At 46.3% G+C, this 21,610-nt stretch overlaps 1 protein-coding gene across 1 annotated transcript in view; it reads right to left on the bottom strand.

The window, feature by feature from the left end:
* Positions 1–21,610, bottom strand: part of PCP4 (Purkinje cell protein 4) — a 61,120-nt gene that overhangs the window by 21,517 nt on the left and 17,993 nt on the right. Inside the window, exon 2 of the mRNA XM_019420392.2 lies at positions 12,408–12,459. Within this exon, the coding sequence (XP_019275937.1) occupies positions 12,408–12,459 (52 nt within the window). The remainder of the gene's footprint in view (positions 1–12,407; positions 12,460–21,610) is intronic.

Consider the following 21,610-nt stretch of genomic DNA (forward strand, 5'->3'; position numbering starts at 1 on the left):
CTCGAGGCCGGCCTCACAGCCAGGCAACGTGTGTAGGGCCCCCACGCTCAGCAGGGTGATTTAATGCTCAGCTTGGTAATTTCTGAACAAGGGGGCCATGTTTTCATTTTTCCCTACACCCTGATGTTGGTGGGTCTCTCCTTCGCCGAGAGTGAGAAAGGAAAGGAGGTAGCAATCCACGAACAACCAGGAATGAGTTTGCTAGGTCTGGTGGTCCAGAGCACAGGGCTGGGTGAGCTGGTGAACAGGACAGCGTTTGCTCTCCCGACTCCTCCAAAAAAGCCAGGGCAAAGCCTCTGCCCTCTGCCACAGTGACTCTGCCCGTCTGCTCCACTAGGTTTTAGCAAAGGGGGGGAAAAAAAAACCAAAAAACGTTATCACATTTTTGAAGTAACTTTTAAAAAGAGGATTCAGAGCCAAATCTGTTCTCAGCTTGCCTAAGTTAATGAAAATTGGTTGCTTCCTGAAAACACGGAGGAGCTCGCTAAGGAGGCATAAAAATGGTACTTGAACAAAATAATGCTGTCTCTTGATTGAACGGTCCAAATGCGGCCAAATTGTCGCAATTAATTAGTATTGATCAGAAACGCAGACTCGTTACTGATGCAGAATGCTGGGAGAAACCAATCAATAGCTTGAGTGGAATTTACATAAGTTCACCACAGGCCCCAGGGGCTCTCCCCAAAGCTATGTTCTAGAATGTTGCAGAGAGCTTTCTTGGGAGGCCCGGGGCAACTTCTGCCCTAGGGTCTGAAGCGACATCTGTGGTGGCCGTAGGGATGCGCAGGGAGGCATGTTTAGAAACCCCAAGACTTCCTCTTCCTATGAATGGGAGAGTCAGTCCAGCCTGAGAGGGAATTCAGTTGCTGAAGACACTTCAGCCCACTATCTACCGAGAACACCCTTTCTCAAGAAGGAACATTAGCATTTACACATGCTTCCGTAATCGCAGATGAACTCACAAATATGAAACCTACAAATTTAAACCATCTTATCAGAGAGCGCAGGCTGAGATGCCAGTCGGTTTTCTCTTCTGAAAAGCTGCTTGCTGTGCAAATTAATTCTAGAAGTAAAATTGTGAGGGTTTCACGTGCTTAAAAGAGCAAAATGTTTTCAAGCACTTGAGAAATATTATTTCCATACGAATAATTGATTAGCAGAATATGAAATGTTCCTGTGTCCTAGTTAAGGAGGGGTTCCAAAGAAAGGAAGGATCGCCATTTTCCTGCTTACAAGCTGCTTTGTAGGCTTAAAAAGACCTTAAACAGCAATTCTTTGGGCATAATTTCTACCTTCAGCTTTTCACCAAGGCATATGGGCCTTCTCCATATGATAGGAAACAGAATTCTATCTTCGGCTGGTCTAAAGTTATCCAATGTTCAATCTTAAAAAGGAGGAAGGAAGGAAGGAGGGGTGGAGGGAGGGAGGGAGGAAAAAAAGTGAAAAATATGGATAAGCCCATAAATTAGCATACTGCTTCAATGTTTTAATTTTAAAAATTAATGTGGCTGTCCCTGTAATGAGTCTGACATCACACATATTTTCCAGAGGCTGGTTAACTAAGTTGATGAGATAACAGTGCTGTTGAGACTATGGTTTCTGGTTTGGCCAGGATGTAAGCCTGTGAACCTCATTCTGTTCCATGGGCTCAGACCCGAACCCACCCTAGTTGCCAGTTTACAACCAAGACCCCAGGTCAGGAGGAATCTCAGGAGTGAGTGTCTGTGGAGACAACCTGGAGTGTCTACACTGCTGGCCAGATAACCAAAATCATTTTCTTCTGATTGGTGTGACCTTGGACAATTCACCGACGTCACAGGGAGCTTTGCCTGACGCAGCCTCCCTACGAAACTCCCAAGGCTGCCTTGACAGAAGGTCATGCATGAGAGCATTTTAAGCCACGCAAAATATACAGATGTAGAGAATGACAACTGGGCACAGCTACAAATCTCGTCTCCTACTGACAATCCTTCAAGCGCGTTTACTCCAAGACAGCGGATTAGAAGCGCCATATTTATCCAAGGTATTACCTGCACACTAAAGTTATTATAATGCCCAACCTGAGAGGCAAAAACAAAAAACAAAAAAAAAATCGCTCATATAACTAAGATGAACAGAAATAAATTTCCTGTCAGCACTAATCCCTAAAATAACCTTCACACGGAATCGACTCACTTGTTGAACAACATTACCCATTGACCAGGATTGTGCGGAGACCCTGGTGGTTTAAAGGCCCGGCTTAATAAGCAATTCCGATTTCATTCTGTCTCCCTCTGGATCAATATCAGAAGCAACCTTGTGTGTCCATCCCTTCCTTCTGGAATACAGATCTTCAGAGTGTTGGACGCTGACAGCAAAAGGGGAATATCCCGGTGTAATATTTGAAGGCCCTGTTAGTGTTTCTTGTTTGGATTTTGTTTTGTTTTGTTTTTATGCTGGTTGCTTTGAGACCGGAAAAAGAAGGAGAGAAAGGGCCAAGAGGCCCCAGATGGAGCCCAGAGTCATTTGATTTTTCGCCTTGAAAGCTTCATGTGTCCGTGGCATTCGTGGCAGTTTTCGCAATATGTCAGCACAGGCGAACTCCGGGCTTCATGCAGCTCCCGGCTTTATTACGCCAGCCGGAGACAGATTTAGAGCTTTCCGGGCTGGTAATCGTTGCACACCTAGAGATTGATAACTTTGGGGAAGTGCTTTTCCCGCAGCCAGGTGCAGGCTGGAAACATTTTAAACAGCATATTTCGGATACATTTTGCTGCTCGACATCCTATTTTCCCCCCCTTTTCAGGGAGGCTTAGCAGAAGATGGTAAATTCCCGCCTGAACTCCTATGGGGATTTATACAGAGTTGGCATATTAGATCAAGGTGTGGAGCAGGGCTTCACAAATCCCTGCCTTCCAGATGCCTGCACACGCCAGCCTAGATGCACGCCACAAATCCACACTGAGGGGCCACGGCTTTCTCTCCATCAGCCCTCAACCCTGGTCTATCGTACTGCCTTCGAAGCAGAACCAGGTCACCTCCCTGCTTTAGGCGGTGGCATGGCGTGATGCCTCTGTAGTCTTTCTAGAAACTGCATTTATTCCTCTTGCCTTCCATCCAAACTTCCTGTGCACACAAGCAGGATCAGCCAGGCAGCGCCTCCTGCCAGAACTGACTGTCCCTCTCCGGCTCAAGAGAGAGCACACAGTCACCTCTGTTCCTGGACCCATCTGCCTCCCGGACCCATCCCACTCCTGGACCCATCCCTCTCCTGACCCATCCTTCTTCTGCACCCATCCCACTCCCGGACCCATCCCACTCCCAGACCCATCCCACTCCTGGACCCATCACACTCCTGGACCCATCATTCTCCTGGACCCATCCCATCCAATGTAAATGGACTAAATGCTCCAACCAAAAGACATAGGGTATCAGAATGGATAAAAAAAAAAACCAAGACCCATCTATTTGCTGTCTACAAGAGACTCATTTTAGACCTGAGGACACCTTCAGAATGAAAGTGAGGGGATGGAGAACTATCTATCATGCTACTGGAAGTCAAAAGAAAGGTGGAGTAGCCATTCTTACATCAGACAAACTAGACTTTAAATTAAAGGCTGTAACAAGGGATGAATAAGGACATTGTGTAATAATTATAGGGTCTATCCATCAGGAAGAGCTAACAATTATAAATGTCTATGTGCCAAATACAGAAGCCCCCAAATATATAAAACAATTACTCACAAACATAAGCAACCTTATTAAGAATGTGGTAACTGCAGGGGACTTTAATACCCCACTTACAACAATGCATAGATCATCTCGACACATGGTCAATAAAGAAACAAGGGCCCTGAATGATACATTGAATCAGATGGACTTGACAGATATATTTAGAAGTCTGCATCCCAAAAGCAACAGAATATACTTTCTTCTCGAGTGCTCACAGAACATTCTCCAAGATAGATCACACACTGGGTCACAAAACAGCCCTTCATAAATATACAAGAATTGAGATCATACCATGCATACTTTCAGACCACAGTGCGATGAAGCTTGAAATCAACCACAGGAAAAAGTCTGGAAAACCTCCAAAAGCATGGAGGTTAAAGAACACCCTACTAAAGAATGAATGGGTCAACCAGGCAATTAGAGAAGAAATTTAAAAACATATGGAAACAAACGAAAATGAAAATACAACAATCCAAACGCTTTGGGATGCAGCGAAGGCAGTCCTGAGAGGAAAATACATTGCCATCCAGGCCTATCTCTAGACACAAGAAAAATCCCAAATACAAAATCTAACGGCATACCTAAAGGAAATAGAAGCAGAACAGCAAAGACACCCCAAACCCAGCAGGAGAAGAGAAATAATAAAGATCAGAGCAGAAATAAACAATATAGAATCTAAAAAAACTGTAGAGCAGATCAATGAAACCAAGAGTTGGTTTTTTGAAAAAATAAACAAAATTGATAAACCTCTAGCCAGGCTTCTCAAAAAGAAAAGGGAGATGGCCCAAATAGATAACATCATGAATGAAAATGGAATTATTACAACCAATCCCTCAGAAATACAAGCAATTATCAGGGAATACTATGAAAAATTATATGCCAACAAACTGGACAACCTGGAAGAAATGGACAAATTCCAAGCACCCACACGCTTCCAAAACTCAAACAGGAAGAAATAGAAAACTTGAACAGACCCATAACCAGTGAAGAAATTGAATCAGTTATCAAAAATCTCCCAACAAATAAGAGTCCAGGACCAGATGGCTTCCCAGGGAAATTCTACCAGACATTTAAAGCAGAGATAATACCTATCCTTCTCAAGCTTTTCCAAAAAATTGAAAGGGAAGGAAAACTTCCAGACTCATTCTATGAAGCCAGCATTACTTTGATTCCTAAACCAGACAGAGACCCAGCAAAGAAAGAGAACTACAGGCCAATATCCCTGATGAATATGGATGAAAAAATTCTCAATAAGATGCTAGCAAATCAAATTCAACTGCACATAAAAAGAATTATCCACCATGATCAAGTGGGATTCATTCCTGGGCTGCAGGGCTGGTTCAACATTCACAAATCAATCAATGTGATACATCACATTTATAAAAGAAAAGAAAAGAACCATATGATCCTGTCAATTGATGCAGAAAAAGCATTTGACAAAATTCAGCATCTTTCTTAATAAAAGCCCTCAAGAAACTCGGGATAGAAAGAACATACTTAAATCATAAAACCCATTTATAAAAAGCCCACAGCTAATATCATCCTCAATGGGGAAAAACTGAGAGCTTTCCCCTGAGGTCAGGAACACAACAGGGATGTCCACTCTCACTGCTGTTGTTTAACATAGTGTTGGAAGTTCTAGCATCAGCAATCAGACAACAAAAGGAAATCAAAGGCATCAAAATGGGCAAAGAGGAAGTCAAGCTTTCACTTTTTGCAAATGACGTGATATTATACATGGAAAACTCGATAGACTCCACCAAAAGTCTGCTGATACATGAATTCAGCAAAGCCGCAGGATACAAAATCAATGTACAGAAATCAGTTGCATTCTTATACACTAAAAATGAAGCAACAGAAAGACAAATAAAGAGGCTGATCCCATTCACAATTGCACCAAGAATCATAAAATACCTAGGAATAAACCTAACCAAAGATGTAAAAGATCTGTATGCTGAAAACTATAGAAAGCTTATGAAGGAAATTGAAGAAGATATAAAGAAATGGAAAAACATTCCGTGCTCATGGATTGGAACAATAAATACTGTTAAAATGTCAATACTACTCAAAGCTATCTACACATTCAATGCAATCCCAATCAAAATTGCACCAGCATTCTTCTCGAAGCTAGAACAAGCAATCCTAAAATTTGTATGGCGCCACAAAAGACCCAGAATAGCCAAAGTAATTTTGAAGAAGACCAAAGCAGGAGGCATCACAATCCCAAACTTTAGTCTCTACTACAAAGCTGTAATCATCAAGACAGCATGGTATTGGCACAAAAACAGACACATAGACCAACAGAATAGAATAGAGACTCCAGAAGTGGACGCACAAAAGTATGGCCAACTAATCTTTGACAAAGGAGGAAAGAATATCCAATGGAAAAAAGACAGTCTCTTTAACAAATGGTGTTGGGAGAACTGGACAGCAACATGCAGAAGGATGAAACTAGACCACTTTCTCACACCATTCACAAAAATAAACTCAAAATGGATAAAGGACCTGAAGCTGAGACAGGAAACCATCAAAACCCTAGAGGAGAAAGCAGGAAAAAACCTCTCTGACCTCAGCCGCAGTGATTTCTTACTTGACATATCCCCAAAGGCAAGGGAATTAAAAGCAAAAATGAACTATTGGGACCTCACGAAGATAAAAAGCTTCTGCACTGCAAAGGAAACAATCAACAAAACTAAAAGGCAACCAACGGAATGGGAAAAGATATTTGCAAATTACATATCGAACAAAGGGCATCCAAAATCTATAAAGAACTCACCAAACTCCACACCCGAAAAATAAATAATCCAGTGAAGAAATGGGCAGAAAACATGAATAGACACTTCTCTAAAGAAGACACCCAGATGGCCAACAGGCACATGAAAAGATGCTCAACGTCGCTCCTCATCAGGGAAATACAAATCAAAACCACACTCAGATACCACCTCACACTAGTCAGAGTGGCTAAAATGAACAAATCAGGAGATTATAGATGCTGGAGAGGATGTGGAGAAACGGGAACCCTCTTGCACTGTTGGTGGGAATGCAAACTGGTGCAGCTTCTCTGGAAAACAGTGTGGAGGTTCCTCAAAAAATTAACAATAGATCTACCCTATGACCCAGCAATAGCACTGCTAGGAATGTACCCAAGAGATACAGGAAGGCTGATGCATAGGGGCACTTGGACCCCAATGTTTACAGCAGCACTTTCAACAATAGCCAAAGTATGGAAAGAGCCTAAATATCCATCAACTGATGAATGGATAAAGAAATTGTGGTTTATATACACAATGGAATACTACTTGGCAATGAGAAAGAATGAAATGTGGCCTTTTGTAGCAACGTGGATGGAACTGGAGAGTGTTATGCTAAGTGAAATAAGTCATACAGAGAAAGACAGATACCGTATGTTTTCACTCTTATGTGGATCCTGAGAAACTTAACAGAAGACCATGGGGGAAGGGACGGGAAAAAAAAAAAAGTTAGAGAGGGAGAGAGCCAAACCATAAGAGACTCTTAAAAACTGAGAACAAACTGAGGGTTGATGGGGGGTAGGAGGGCAGGGAGGGTGGGTGATGGGTATTGAGGAGGGCACCTGTTGGGATGAGCACTGGGTGTTGCATGGAAACGAATTTGACAATAAATTTCATATTTTAAAAAAAAAAAACGAGAAGAGAGCACCCAGTACAACATTTGATCTCATTCATTGTTAGCGATCATAGAATCATATCAAAGCAAACTGAACGCTATGTGGTCCTAGCATATCCCCACACCTACTAGAAGTTTCTCAAGCCACAACCCCTTTCCCAAAGAAGGGGCTCACCTACTCAAGCATGGCGCCTGAGATCTTGGCACGGGCACTCACACCTCAAAGAAATTACAACTGCTGTGAGCCCCACAGGTGGTACAAGTGATGCAGAATAATACCTTCCTTCTGGACATCTACCCAGAGCCTGGATAGGAGGGGAGACTTTCCTCCAGTCAGGTGCACTCATGCCCTCCACCTCCAAAGACAGAACTTTCTGGAAACAAATGTATCACAGCTCACCAAATCAGGAGAAATCCATCCCAGTTTTAGAAATTCAATTTAGCTGGGGTAAGCCTCCAGGCTCTGAACATAAGCTCTGCCAGAGGTTTATTATTCGTAAATCTTTCCTTCAGACTGGAGGCCTCCCAGAGGCCACGCTCCTTCCAGTATTTTTCTACTTTTCTATGTCAATAAAAACTTTAACTCTTGGAATCCCTCCGATGACAAGTATCAAGATACAGATTAAAGCATTGAGGAAAACTACTGACTTGAAAAATACCTTTTGCTTGTGTCCAAACTACTGATTGGAGGTGAATACTCTGAAGTCAGATGGTTTGTGTCTCTATTTGTAAACATGTGTGAGATTACCACAGCCCGGGAATTATTGTGTCCCTCCAGGAAGAACGCTGTGTCAAGGGATAAATGAAGTTCTCGGCCCAAACTAATCAGCCAATGCAGGTAGTTTGTTCATATAGGAATGAATATCTCTGAACTAACAAGACCCCTTTTTTCGAATACTTTTTATTTTTATTTTTATTTATTTATTATTTTTTTTGGGGGGACAGAGAGAGACAGAGCATGAATGGGGGAGGGGCAGAGAGAGAGGGAGACACAGAATCGGAAACAGGCTCCAGGCTCCGAGCCATCAGCCCAGAGCCTGACGCGGGGCTCGAACTCACGGACCGCGAGATCGTGACCTGGCTGAAGTCGGACGCTTAACCGACTGCGCCACCCAGGCGCCCCTCTAATACTTTTTAAATGTTTATTTTCAAGAGAGAGAGCACAGCCTCACGTGCAAGTGGGGGAGGGCCAGAGAGCGAGAGGGACAGAGGATCTGAAGCAGGCTCTGAGCTGACAGCAGAGAACCTGATGCGGGGCTCGAACTGGCGAACCGTGAGATCATGACATGAGCTGACGTCAGACATTTAATAACCCAGGCGCCCCAGAACTAACAAGATCCTAACGAATTCATTTTTTAACTAAAAAATATACCCCTCAGGGTGTATATGGGTGGCTCAGTCAATCAAGTGTCCGACTTTGACCTAGGTCATGATCTCACGGTTCATGGGTTCGAGTCCCATGTCAGGCTCTGTGCTGACAGCTCGGAGCCTGGAGCCTGCTTCGGATTCTGTGTCTCCCTCTCTCTGCCCCACCCCTGCTCACGTTCTGTCTCTCTCTCACTCTCTCTAAAGTAAATAATAAACGTTAAAAAATAAAAATAAAAATAAAAAAATATAACCCTAAAATTTCTGAAAAACCTGTCAGATGTGATGGAAAACATTCGAATTTGCTGGGTTGTGTGTCCAGAGGTTGGCATCCCAGAGACTGAGGAAGAATTCAGGGGCATTCTGAATGTAATGTGGATAAACGTCCTTTTTCACATCCACAGCAACAACACCAGCAGTAAAAATAATCTTGGGATACCAAGAATCCAGAGTCCCTGGAGATAATTGAGATAATATTTAATGTCACAAAATTCCAGCAGAGCCGACAATCTGGATCCCTCTGGAGTTTTAACACGTCTGACTTGTGTCTTCTGTGATCTGGCGATCTGACCAAGAATGTGGAGGCCCTCACACCTCACGCCTACAGTCTGTTTGGCTTTAAGTGGTAAAATGAAGGCCTAAAGTACGTTTATAATAGTTGCAATGAGAACACTTGGGGACAATAATGAAATCTGGGGATGATCCTTTTGTGTTTAACTACTGCCCACTCTCGGAACATCTTGGTGGGTCCCTGTTCCTTCAACATATGTGGGCACCTTCATTTGTGTTAATAGGAAATATACATTCAGACAAAAGATCTCACTCCTGTGATGACAGAGTAAAATAATTTGAATTTCAATGGAATGTAATATTAGTTTAAAACAAATTCCAAGATGACATTCTCATACTATAAATTTAAGAAAATAAAGAAATTTAAGAACTAAGCGTCTCAGATTTTTAGGAAAATGTCTTTTAGACCTCTTCCAGAAGGCTTCACCCCACTCACCACCGGGTTGTTCCTGACTTTTGTCTTGGTTCATTTTTAGAGGCAAAGCACAAATTTAATATTAGGATAAAATACCGTGTGCATATATCATGCATGAACAGTTTTGTCTGAAATTAAGGTGCAACACGTTAATAATTTGAATTTATACAGCACTTTGTTCTACAATTATTGAGGAAAGTCTAATTCTAAACATCCCATTTCTTACTCGGAAGTGAATGTCCTCTAATATCTAGAATTCTGTAAAGGAAAGCTTTATCCACAGCGTCTCGCATTTTTCTTCCCACTAATTTTCATACCTCCAGAAAAGACACATTTAGTTTTCACCAGAAGGGATCAGGTTTTGGCTGAAAGAAATTACATGCCTCAGAATGGAACCTCAGATGGGGTGCCTGGGTGGCTCAGTCAACTGACCGTTAGACTCTTGATTTCAACTCAGGTCATAATCCTGGGGTGGGGGGACTGAGCCCCACGTTGGGCTCCACGCTGAGTGTGGAGTCTGCTTAAGACTCTCTCTCCCTTGGGCGCCTGGGTGGCTCAGTTGAGTATCAGACTCTCGGTTTCAGCTCAGGTCATGATCTTGTTAGTTCGGGAGTTCGAGCCCTGCCCCGGGCTCTGTGCTGGCAGCAAGGAGCCTGCTTGGGATTCTCTCTCTCCCTCTCTCTCTGCCCCTCCCCTGCTCACTCTCTGTCTCTTTCAAAATAAATCAATAAAACACTAAAATAAAAATCTCTCTCTCCCTTTCTCTCTGCACCCCACCCCTCCCAAAATAAAATTAATTACTTTTAAAAGAACAGTGGCAGGAAGTCGTGTCTTCTGTAACAGCTGACAGTTCTCTTGGGTGCAAAGCACCGAGCATGTCCGCATGCTTCCCAGCGCCTATGGGTCTGATGCCAGGGTGGAGCCACGGGGCAGAGACAGTGACCAGGAGGGACTGGGCCCCCCTTGGGCCCTCACTCTGCCTTCCCTGCAGACTCCCGGCTCCTCGCAGCTGACAAAGGAGCCACAGTAGTCTCACGGTGTGGACCAGGCGCCCTGGGGGTGCTGCCCTCCTCTGAGGAAGCGCTCATATCAGAATTATTTGTTATAAATACTAATACAATAATGCTTTGTTAAACCGAGTTCTCTCACGAGGGCACAGTGGAATTTTCCTGCGGCCACGTGACCTGACGTCGCCGGATGGAACGCGGAAGCAGCTGGCTTCTATTAAGTCAGACATTAAAGAGGTTTGCAAAAATGGAAAACATTGCCACTCTTTCACTAAATAGTTTTTTCTGTTTTGGAGAATGCAATTACTCTCTATTTTAAAATGCGACTTGCGTGAACATGTCAGGGGTTTATCGCTTTATTTTTACTGAACTAGGACCTAAACCTTTTTTAAAACGATCTTCCCCCTTTTAGTTTCTCCCATGGGAACCGTCGACGGACAAAACCAACAAAAACGACAGCTCTCCGTGGTCTTCCAGACCCGGGATCGCCGGGCGGTGGGGTCCGGGAAGGGATGGCGGCCACCGTGCCACCAACCGGGGAGAGAGGGCCGCCCCCTTCCCGGGTCTGCACAGCTCCCCTCCCGCCGCCAGCGGCCCACCCCCCGCGTCACACGGGCCCCCCAGCTGCGATCAGGGCACGCTTGGCCACCAACCCCTCTCCCCATCCACATAATGCCCTTTCACCCCGGGGCCGGCCCACTGACCTTGCCGCGCCGAGGGACGAACGTTCCGGCACCTGGGTCTCGCTCGGGCCCCAGCGCAGACTCGGGCAGAGGCCCCTGAAGGCCGGCTGGGAGTTTCTGCAGCCGGTACTGAGAGGGGCACCGTCCCCCCCCCAACCCCCAGAGGAGCGGGCACCGGCACAGACCCGGTCCGGCAGGAGGCGGGACCCGCGTTCCAGAAACGTGAGTTCATTTGGTCATCGACACAAAGTGACGACACCTGGAACCCCACCTCACGGGGGGGGGGGGGGGGGGGCACACTCTGGTCCTCGTTAGCATGCGTCCTTCCCTTCACCCGCTAAAGCTGGGGCGGGGGGGGGGGGCCGGCTCGCACCCGGCGCGCCCCCTCCAAGCCTCAGACCCCGTGCGTGACGATCGCTCCTGCAGATCCAGGCCCGCTGGGGACGGCAGCCCGGCGTGCACGCGCTTTGGCCTCTGCCGCACACGCACGACCCTCCGGGATCCAGACCTCCCTGGGGCCAGCGCGGAGCTCTGCGTCCTAAGTCCAGGGGGGGAGGGGGAGGGGGAAGCGGAAGGGGGAGGGGGCAGGGGGGCTGGGCCGCGAGGCAGGCTGCAGAGCCTCCCGCCAGGGGCTGAGCGCTTCACAGCTTTCCGAGCGCTTATGTCACGTGATCTCATTCTATCCTCACAACAACTCCGACGATTGTCACCAGCCCTAATGAAGAAAGCACAGAACTATATTTGCATTGTAATTATCACGTCGCCCAAAACGGGAGTCCTCCTCTGGGAAGGAAACCGTTTTCTTATCACCGCGTGTAGCTATAGCTTGGTTTTCTTTGCAACAACCGGACCATGGCGCACGCCGTGGGTTGCTCGGATCCGCTCTAACCCGAAGCACAAACACGGCTGGTAAGCTGGTTTGGATACGAGGCGTTATTACCCAGGCGCGTCGCGTGCACGAGGCCGCAGAGGCGGCGAAAGTAAATGTCTAGACTACGCACGTTGGCTTACCATTTTCGCCAGACGTCTTGTCTTTTCCATTGGTTGCCCCAGTGCCTTGTCGCTAAAGGCATAAAAAAAGAGAGAGAGAGGAATTGTTATCAGATGTATTCAGGATTATTTTTCATCTCTTCTGGTGCTGCAAATATCTGTTGCATTATATCACATTCTGTGTTACTTTAGCTCAGATGGTTAAAACGCGGTGCTCATGAGACCAGGAAAGGGTCAACCCCAGGAAGGATCTGTTCAAGTTGCACAGACTGCCCCCCCCGCCCCCCACGACCCCCATCCAAGGAGCACCAGATGGGAAGCTGTTGTCGACTGACGAAAACCTCATCTGGAATATGAGGAGGACGGCCAAGACTTTGTGCCAACCGTCAAGAAGATGAGAATTGTCATTTTTGCCGGCGATGGCCGTTGTCATTCTAATCACAATGTCCAGGGTCTTACTGTTAAAGAAAAATGTTAATCAACTAAAAAATTACTATGTTTAGTCAGCTTCTCCTACTGTTGAGACACCTTTCCGTCCTTGTTTAAGCCTACCCTGTGCACTTTCATTTTACCAGGCTGGCCTCTTATGGTTAGTCTTGGGTGGCTGGGCAAGATTCTCCAGCTGTGAGGTCTGGGGAGCCATGGGAAATGCACTACACATGTCAACATACAAACACGTTTCTTCAGAGCTTATCCAACTACTGTCTTTGACATCATGCTCAGAGTTGTTCTAGGCCGTGGAGAGAGAAGCATTGTGTCAATCCAATTTTCCGGTCATTATCAGAAAATGTGCTTCAGGTCGAACAAGATCGAAGAGATGATAAAGTTTCTAAGTTTCGGGTGAAGAAAATGAAGCCAGGAAGGGAGCCTGATTTGTCCAAGGTCAGGAGCTAGTGGGTAGTACATTAAGACTACAGACAGAATTTCCATGCCCAGAGGTTAGCGTCTTCCGGGAATTGTCATTGTTACTAACTATTCAGATAGGATCCTGGAAAGAGAGAGAGGCGGAGAGCTAAACAAGGAGAAAACCACTACAGATGACTCTCACTGAGGGATAAGGATATCCTCAAAATTTATATTTGGGTCTAGGACTCCAGCCTAAAAACAGTATCATGAAAATAATTATCAGCTCCCATTAGCGTTCAATGTTGTCATAAGAAATTCCCAGATCCTTTGTCCACCCTTGATTAACAGTGGAGGGATCATCCGGAAAAATCTTGCTTTCGGGTCCTAATTAGTGTAAATAAATCGGGTGAATGATAAAGACTCACGTAAACCGAGTGAACCATCCCTACGGACTCCTGATGCCCCGCGCAGATGGTTACTCAGGAGAATGTGGCAAAGCCAAGTGTCCCGGGGCTCACCCAGCCCGCCACACACCCTATCCCGGTCAATGTGAAGTGCAAATTGCCCACCCAATTCAGGGGTGCTCTGTCCCGTTCTGGGAAGGTAAACCACTTCTCTGTGGCAGGAGGTGGAAGGAATGGCCAAGTTGGAAAGACTATATACGCGTGGGCCCCGTCTTCATGTCTAACGTAGAACACCTTGAGTTTTCAGAATGCTAGACCTGCCGGTGTGTTCTTAGGGAGAAAGGCTACACTGCTTAACCAGACATCCACTCTTCTTCGACACACTTCGAGTAGGGCCCGTGCCGTGCAGGGCGATGACGCCACGGCATCATCGGCTGAACAGTCAACCAAGAGCGTGCATCATCTCCATTTAAATAAATTACACATTTCTTCAATACAGTGGATTTACCAGTAAAAGGCCCCTTTCTCCTCGCCTGCGCTTGTTTTGAAGTCCCCTTTTCCCTCAAGGCGGTGAGGTGGCTGTCCTGGAGGGAATCGGACCGCCCATGCGGAGGATCCAGCTGGCTCCGCGTCAGCTGTTGGCGACTGAACTACTCCAGTGTTTGCGCCTTCCATCCCTCCCCGCGTAACCCAGGGAGGGGTCAGGGGGAAAAAGCGACTCTCAGAGAACAAAAGGACAGGGTTGGAGAGCTGAATAAAGTCGAACTAAATGGCATACAGATGCAGAATAGATGCACAGTCAACCCTCGCTGTCTTTAAAAACCTTCAACACTGACACCTTTCAAATGTCACGAATACTTCGTTCCATCAAAGGTCACATTGTAGAAACCCGAGGAGATCCGACATGAGAGGTGCACAGGGGAGAAAAGGAGTTCATTTTTTCAGGATCTCTAAGAAAAGGGTTTAGTGTCAGGTCTTCTATGATGGAGGCAAGGTGAAACTGATGGGCGTCACGAGAGATGATCAGAAAATGATCCTGACAAAAAAGAACTATTCACCGGGAGGATCTCTTTTCAAAATTCTCTGAGACCTTGCAGCATTTCTCAGGGAAGGCTGAGAGCAGCGGAGAACAATCCAAGAGCTCTCCCATTCTGGGGGTCTACGGCGGTCATCACACCCGACTGCTTTATCGCCATGGTTCTTGCTGTCCGCCCCTTGTCACGGCCTTTGGCACAGATGCTCTCATTCAGGTCCCCTCCCGGCCCACTCCAGCCTCCCCCCACCCCCACCGCCACCCTAACAACTTCACATTCATAAAACACTCCCGTCGGGGACCGTCCACCACATCTTGTCCCACCACAGACCCAGAACCTTCTTCCACGCCCTCCTAAGTGTCTGAAGAATAACAGACCCTTCCCTCCTCGGCCATCCGAAATCAGCATCCCTGCCGCTCAGGCCAGCTCTGTGCTCATCTCCTCAGACACAATGGCATTCTCTCTTCCAACGTATCAAGACAGTGTCTCTGTCATCGTCCCCAAGACCTCTTGAAGGGACAGAGGGTCTCGTGTGAGAAAGCTTCCACTGAATTTGCCTTTACGATCACCAATGAGACAACTACTCAGCTTATGAGAACACAGACGCATTTTCCTGAAAACTACCTCCCTATATTGCCCTCATTTCACCATTAGGAAATGCTAAAGAGCCGGGGCGCCTGGGTGGCTCAGTCGGTTGAGCGTCTGTATCCGGCTCAGGTCATGATCTCCTGGTTTGTGGGTTCGAGCCCCGTGTCAGGCTCTGTGCCGACGGCTCAGAGACTGGAGCCTGCTTCGGATTCTGTGTCTCCCTCTCTCTCTCTCTGCCCCTTCCCCACTCACTCTCTGTCTCTCTGTCTCTCAAAAATGAATAAACATTTAAAAAATTGAAAAAACAAAAGGAAACACTAAATAGCCATCTAAGGAACCTTCTCCAGTACAGGCTGCTGGTCGGCACGACCGCTGCAGAATCTGCAGAGAAGCAGGGAGAAGACAGGAGGGAATGAGGCAGAACCAGTGCCAGACAGGACTGTCCTCAACCCTCACACACTTGCCAAGCAACTCACCAGCGTCTCAGAGGGGAAGTGTCCTTCCCCAGGGATGTTAACTAATAAAAAGCTAGCATGTCAGAATTTAATACAGTCCCAATTAAAAGGAGCCTAAATGAAGACTGGGTGTGTGATAGTTTCTTCTGAAAATCTAGTACATGCCATGTACCCATAAAAAAGGCAGGATTGGTACTTCAAGGTATAAATTTTGAAGGAATTGTTCTGACAGTCCCACTGCGCCAAGGGCTGCAGGGAAATAACAAAGAATCTGTCTTCATTTGGTTTCCCAGAAAGCAGAGCCTGAGGCAAATGGCATCTGCAATACCCTTTGTTAGAGAGGAAGGAAGGAGAGAAGGCAGACCCATCATAAGCTGGCCATCCAGGTGCGCCTGACCCTGACCTTGCCCCTCTGAGAGCTGTGTGACCCGGCGGACCCAGGGGAGGAAAGGTAAGCCAGTGAGCCACCAGCTCTTGTCCCTCGCCAGTCCAGACCCACGCCACCAAGTGTCAGTTCCTGGTGCTTCTAGACCGGCCGATGTCTCAAAGCTGGAATCTGCTGGGGGACTGGGAGGAAGCCCCAGAACGGGAGATTCAGAGGTGGAGACTCCTGGCATGGCCGGAGCTGCGTGCTGTCACCTCACACCTCCCTGAAACCTGTGGAGCCCGCGCTGAGCCGGCCACCCACGGGATCCTCACCGACAGAGCCTGAAGTGACATCTGAGCGGTGTCTGACTCAGCACGTACATTTGTCTGGCTGACTCTTTCAACCAAGTTGCAAACTCACGGACAATCCCTTCATATGAGATACTCCACTAGCAGAATTGGCCACGACTACTTTCCAGTAAATAAGTGGCTTTGGATCCATTTTTTCTTGTACTTTGAGCTTAGACTGGAGACTGAGGTACGTCTGATCACATGTAGGCCGCATCTAGGCGTGTGCACACATCACTAATACCCATGTCCTAATGGTGCCAGCTGCAGTAGGAAATGGGGAGGTGCCCCAACCTTCACACATAGACCCAGAAGCAACCTTATTGCATGCTCATGGTAAAATCACCCTTCCTTTGAGAACGAGTGACTGCATTACTCCTCCGTCCTCTATCCTTCCTTGTGAGATCGACTACAAAATCTTGGTGTTCTTGGAGTAGCCACCATTGGGTAATGTGAGTGAGGCATTCGCATCAGACACAAAATGTAAGGGGGCACCAAAAAAGTCATTAATTAAGACAAACAATCATGTAAACACTTATATGTGGGAAAAGGGAAAGAAAGAAAGAAAGAAAGAAAGAAGAAAGGGGGAGAGAGAGGGGGCAAGGAAGGAAGGAAAGGGAGAGAGAGGGAGAGAGAAAGAGAGAGGCAGAAAGGAGGGAGGAAAGGAGGAAGGAAGAAAGGAAGGAAAGAAAGAAATGGAGAGAAAGAGAAGAGAGAGGGAAGGAAGGAAAGAAAGAAGGAAGGAAGGATGGAAGGAAAGAAATGGAGAGAGAGAAAGAGAAGAGAGAGAGAGGGAAGGAGGAACAAAAGAAGGAAAAAAGGAAGGAAGGATGGAAAGAAAGAAATGGAGAGAGAGAAAGAGGAGAGAGAGAGAGGGAAGGAGGAACAAAAGAAGGAAAAAAGGAAGGAAGGAAGGAAGGATGGAAGGAAAGAAATGGAGAGAGAGAAAGAGAAGAGAGAGAAAGAGAGAGGGAAGGAAGGAAAGAAAGAAGGAAGGAAGGAAGGAAGGAAGGAAGGAAGGAAGGAAGGATAGAAGGAAAGAAATGGAGAGAGAGAAAGAGAAGAGAGAGAAAGAGAGAGGGAAGGAAGGAAAGAAAGAAGGAAGGAAGGAAGGAAGGAAGGAAGGAAGGAAGGAAAGAAATGGAGAGAGAGAAAGAGAAGAGAGAGAGAGAGGGAAGGAGGAACAAAAGAAGGAAAAAAGGAAGGAAGGAAGGATGGAAGGAAAGAAATGGAGAGAGAGAAAGAGAAGAGAGAGAAAGAGAGAGGGAAGGAAGGAAAGAAAGAAGGAAGGAAGGAAGGAAGGAAATGGAGAGAGAGAAAGAGAAGAGAGAGAGAGAAGGAGGAACAAAAGAAGGAAAAAAGGAAGGAAGGATGGAAGGAAAGAAATGGAGAGAGAGAAAGAGAAGAGAGAGAGAGAGAGAGAGGGAAGGAGGAAAGAGGGAAGGAAAAGAAGGAAGGAAGGAAGGAAGGAAGGAAGGAAGGAAGGAAGGAAGGTAAAGAAGGAAGGAAGGAGGAAGGAAGGAGGGAGAGAGGAAGACAAATTCATAGAAACAGAGTAGAAGGGGGTTGCCAGGGGCTGGGGGGCGCGAATAGGGGGAGGTTGCTAAAAAGGTACAAACTTGCAGTTTTAAGATGAACAAAGTCTGAGGATCTAACGTATAACATGGTAACTATTGATAACATTGTGTTGTAGAATCGAAATTTGCTAAAAGAGTAGAACCTAAGGGTTCCCACCAAAAACCAAAGGTAAACATGTGAGGTGAGATTTGTGGTCGTTGGTTACCCCAAAGGTGGGAATCTTTCACAATGTGAGCATATACCAATCCATTCATTACATTGTACTCTGTAAGTATGTTACAGTTTTATTTGTCAACACCCCAAGAGAGCTTTAAAAAAAAAAAAGACAACATTTTAAGGCAATATTTTAGAAAATCAAAAGGAGTATAAAAAGTTTGGATACACATCAGCATTGCACATAAAGACAGGGCCACCCGTAAGACTGATACTTCCCTTGGCCTCAGGCTCTGTGCGCCTCCCCCAGGCACTGGTCACACATTTCCCCAAAGTAAGTAAAAGATTCAAGAAGTTAAGTCATTTCAAGGATTTAGAAAATTATTCTATTACAGTCTTTGAAAACTTCCATTCTTAGCTTTCTCCTGGGCCACAACTGTAGGTTATGAGCTCAGGCCGTCACGGTATGAGTTTTTATTATACAACTTCCAGAACACAAAGAACACTTTGCCGTGGATACCTATAAAATTGGTATGTTACTCTCCTGTGTCGTAGATGAGACTGAATTTCCAGAACCTCCCTCTTCATCAGTGCAAACTCAGAACACCGGACAGATTACGTCTACTTAGAAAATCATTCAACCAGAACACACAGTTTCAGTTACAGGATGAAACACGGGTTCCTGTTACAAGACATTTACTTTTCATTCCAGAAGTTTGAAGAGAAGGAAATGTGAAATGAATTTTTAGCAGGTTAAATTTAGGGTCCAAACGATAGTCCGAGAATATTTTCTGAAGCTACCCTTGTACATGTAAGTGGCTAAATCTGTATTGCATCTGCATTGGCTTGATATTTGGTTTAGTGAGATTTGATTTGACTAGAGGGTCGCCCTTTCCAGAGCCCCACCCCACCCCACCCCAGGCTTGGGGAATAAAGAGCCTTCTCAAGTATGTGTCCCAGGCCATCCCCAGGGTCCCAGCCACTCTCCACCCCTTCTTCCTCAGTCTCCCCAAGGGATTCATCTATCTTGCCACCAAATATTGGAAAGATTTCTGTGTGTGCACTTGTTTTGGCAACACTGGAGAAAAGACAAAACCCTCTTGGAACGAGGTCCACAGCAGCCTCCGGCTCCCAAAGACGTGACTTCTCAGTCCTATTATCAAGCCATCGGGAAAGAAGTGAAACTGGTTGTACACGATCCTGACTCCAGCCTCTCGCTGCTGTTGCAGAAGCAAAATACTCCAGCTAAAGGGCTTTGGTCCCTCCCAGGCTAAGAAATAAAAGATTCATTGAAAAGCGGATTGTCAATGAGGCACGTTCACCGATATGCAAAGCCATCTGCAGTGAAGTGTGCAGATTCGGCATCAGACAGAGGCCTGGACTCAACCTGGGGGAGAGACTCGAGTTCCTGGACTGTTTACTTTCTCCGGTGAGCCAGGTGCTAGGCTGGGCCCTGAAGGTCCCCAGGACAAGGGGACACAGTGTCTGACTTTGTTTGGCCCACCACCTGGCGGGACAGACAGAGAATACACCAGTCATCTCAACGAACTGGGGTAAGAGCCTGACTCAAGGGGACTAAGGCCGGGGGCGCAGGTGAGGGACCACGATTCACACAGAAGTGAGTGGAGTCGAGGGGGGTTTTCCATATTTTGCTCAGTGTGAGTCACGGCACCCCAACCGGCCGGGCATCCCTGGGGACATCCCTTACTGGAGTCTCTGTCCCTGCCTCTGAGAGGGAAAGATCACGACTCTGGCTCCTGCCGGCCACGAGTCGGGACCTGGCAGTGAGTAGGCGTGCTCTCCCTGTCCATCAACGACAGCGCGGGCCACAGTGGGCGTAACTCGGTGATATCGACTGGATGGCATCTCTATATCAAGAGAAGGCAAAGTACTTGTTTGAAGGCATTTTTTTTTTAAAGCACGTTGCTGTCTCTTCCCATCATCTGGCCTCTCTTGGCTTCTGTCTGCCAACTAGTTGTAGAGATTTGGCAAAAGAAGGAAAGAAAAACCCATCCCATTCCCATGCTGCCTCGGAAGCTCTCGTTAGCAGGTGCGACTTAACACCATCTATCCCCTGGGGATGCGTTTTCTCCTGAGTAATTTTTCTCCTTGGTGCTGTCTTGCTGTTGTCGATATTCATATTTCCAATGGTTTCAGGGTCTCTAGTGTGCCTGAAATGGTAACATCGTGATGAGCGGCTCCTCAGATGGCTCCCAAGTAGGAAGAAAAACGCAAATCTGTCTGCCTGTGGTGTGGGCTGCACACGGGGACCTTGGCGTTTCGGACAGGTTCTCAGAATCCATGCCCTACACTGGAGAGACATCAAGATGGGGACCGACCCCACAGACCTCAGTGCACCCTTCCCAGCACTTTCTCTGTGTTTTCTCTCAGTCACCGTGTTTATAAAGAAACAGAAAGGCATGTTGCTACAGCTTTTTAAAATTTATTTTATTTTTTTTATTTAAAACAAATTTTTTAATGTTTATTTATCTTTGAGAGAGAGAGAGAGAGAGAGCAAGCTGGGGAAGGGCAGAGAGAGAGAGAGAGAGAGGGCGACACAGAATCTGGAACAGGCTCCAGGCTCTGAGCTGTCAGCACAGAGCCCGACACGGGGCTCGAACCCGTTGACCTCGAGATCATGACCTGAGCTGAAGTCGGGAGCTTAACCGACGGAGCCACCCAGGCGCCCCTCCATGGAATGATAGTTAACATTTTATTGACAGAGGTTCATGAGTCTCTTGGATGAAATATCAGACTTTAAATGAACAGTGGAGCAAAATCCATGGCCCCGGCACAGTGAAATGGGCTGGTCGGCCAGAAAGTAGTTGATGATTGCTTGGGGCTGCTACGATCACTGAATGGCTTCTTGGGAACATCAAAGCCACGTCATTAGAAGCCTCCTCCAAATCAAAGTCCCCGAATTTGTCTGAAGAGCAGAAGTGACTTTTATGCCAACATTAGGTGATAAGGACAGAATGGATTTAATTTCTTGCCACTGATATTTTAAATCGCCTACAATTCTCCTAGTAACATTCTGAAAATGGAGCATTAGAAACTCTACTAATTTAGTCCCTAAAGGTATAGGAACGAATGTCAAAAGAGAACTTCGGCTGGAAGGGTTTAAAAAAAAAAAATGGCTGGCCAAAAAAAAAAAAAAGAAAAAAAAAAGCGATGGGATCTTCAAAGACAAGTGAAGTAACCCCCGTAATTTTTCAGCCCCTTCTGTGTGCCCGCTCTCACCCAGGAAAGACACAAAGGCCAAAATTCCACCCCAGATGCTATATTCTGCCCCTAGCATTTTCATCCTGACCTTTATGGTAATAGAAATAATTAGCACTGCTGTGGGTTAGGCAGAACATTTACAAAAGGACCCTCATTTTTAGGAATTTGTGCGTGGTTTGTCTTATTGAAATGCACTTTATACTTTGTCCTACAGCCACATTTTTAAATTA

The sequence above is a fragment of the Panthera pardus genome, unplaced genomic scaffold (genome assembly GCF_024362965.1).
Source record: "Panthera pardus isolate Hobbes unplaced genomic scaffold, ASM2436296v1 HiC_scaffold_16, whole genome shotgun sequence".
Taxonomy (NCBI): domain Eukaryota; kingdom Metazoa; phylum Chordata; class Mammalia; order Carnivora; family Felidae; genus Panthera; species Panthera pardus.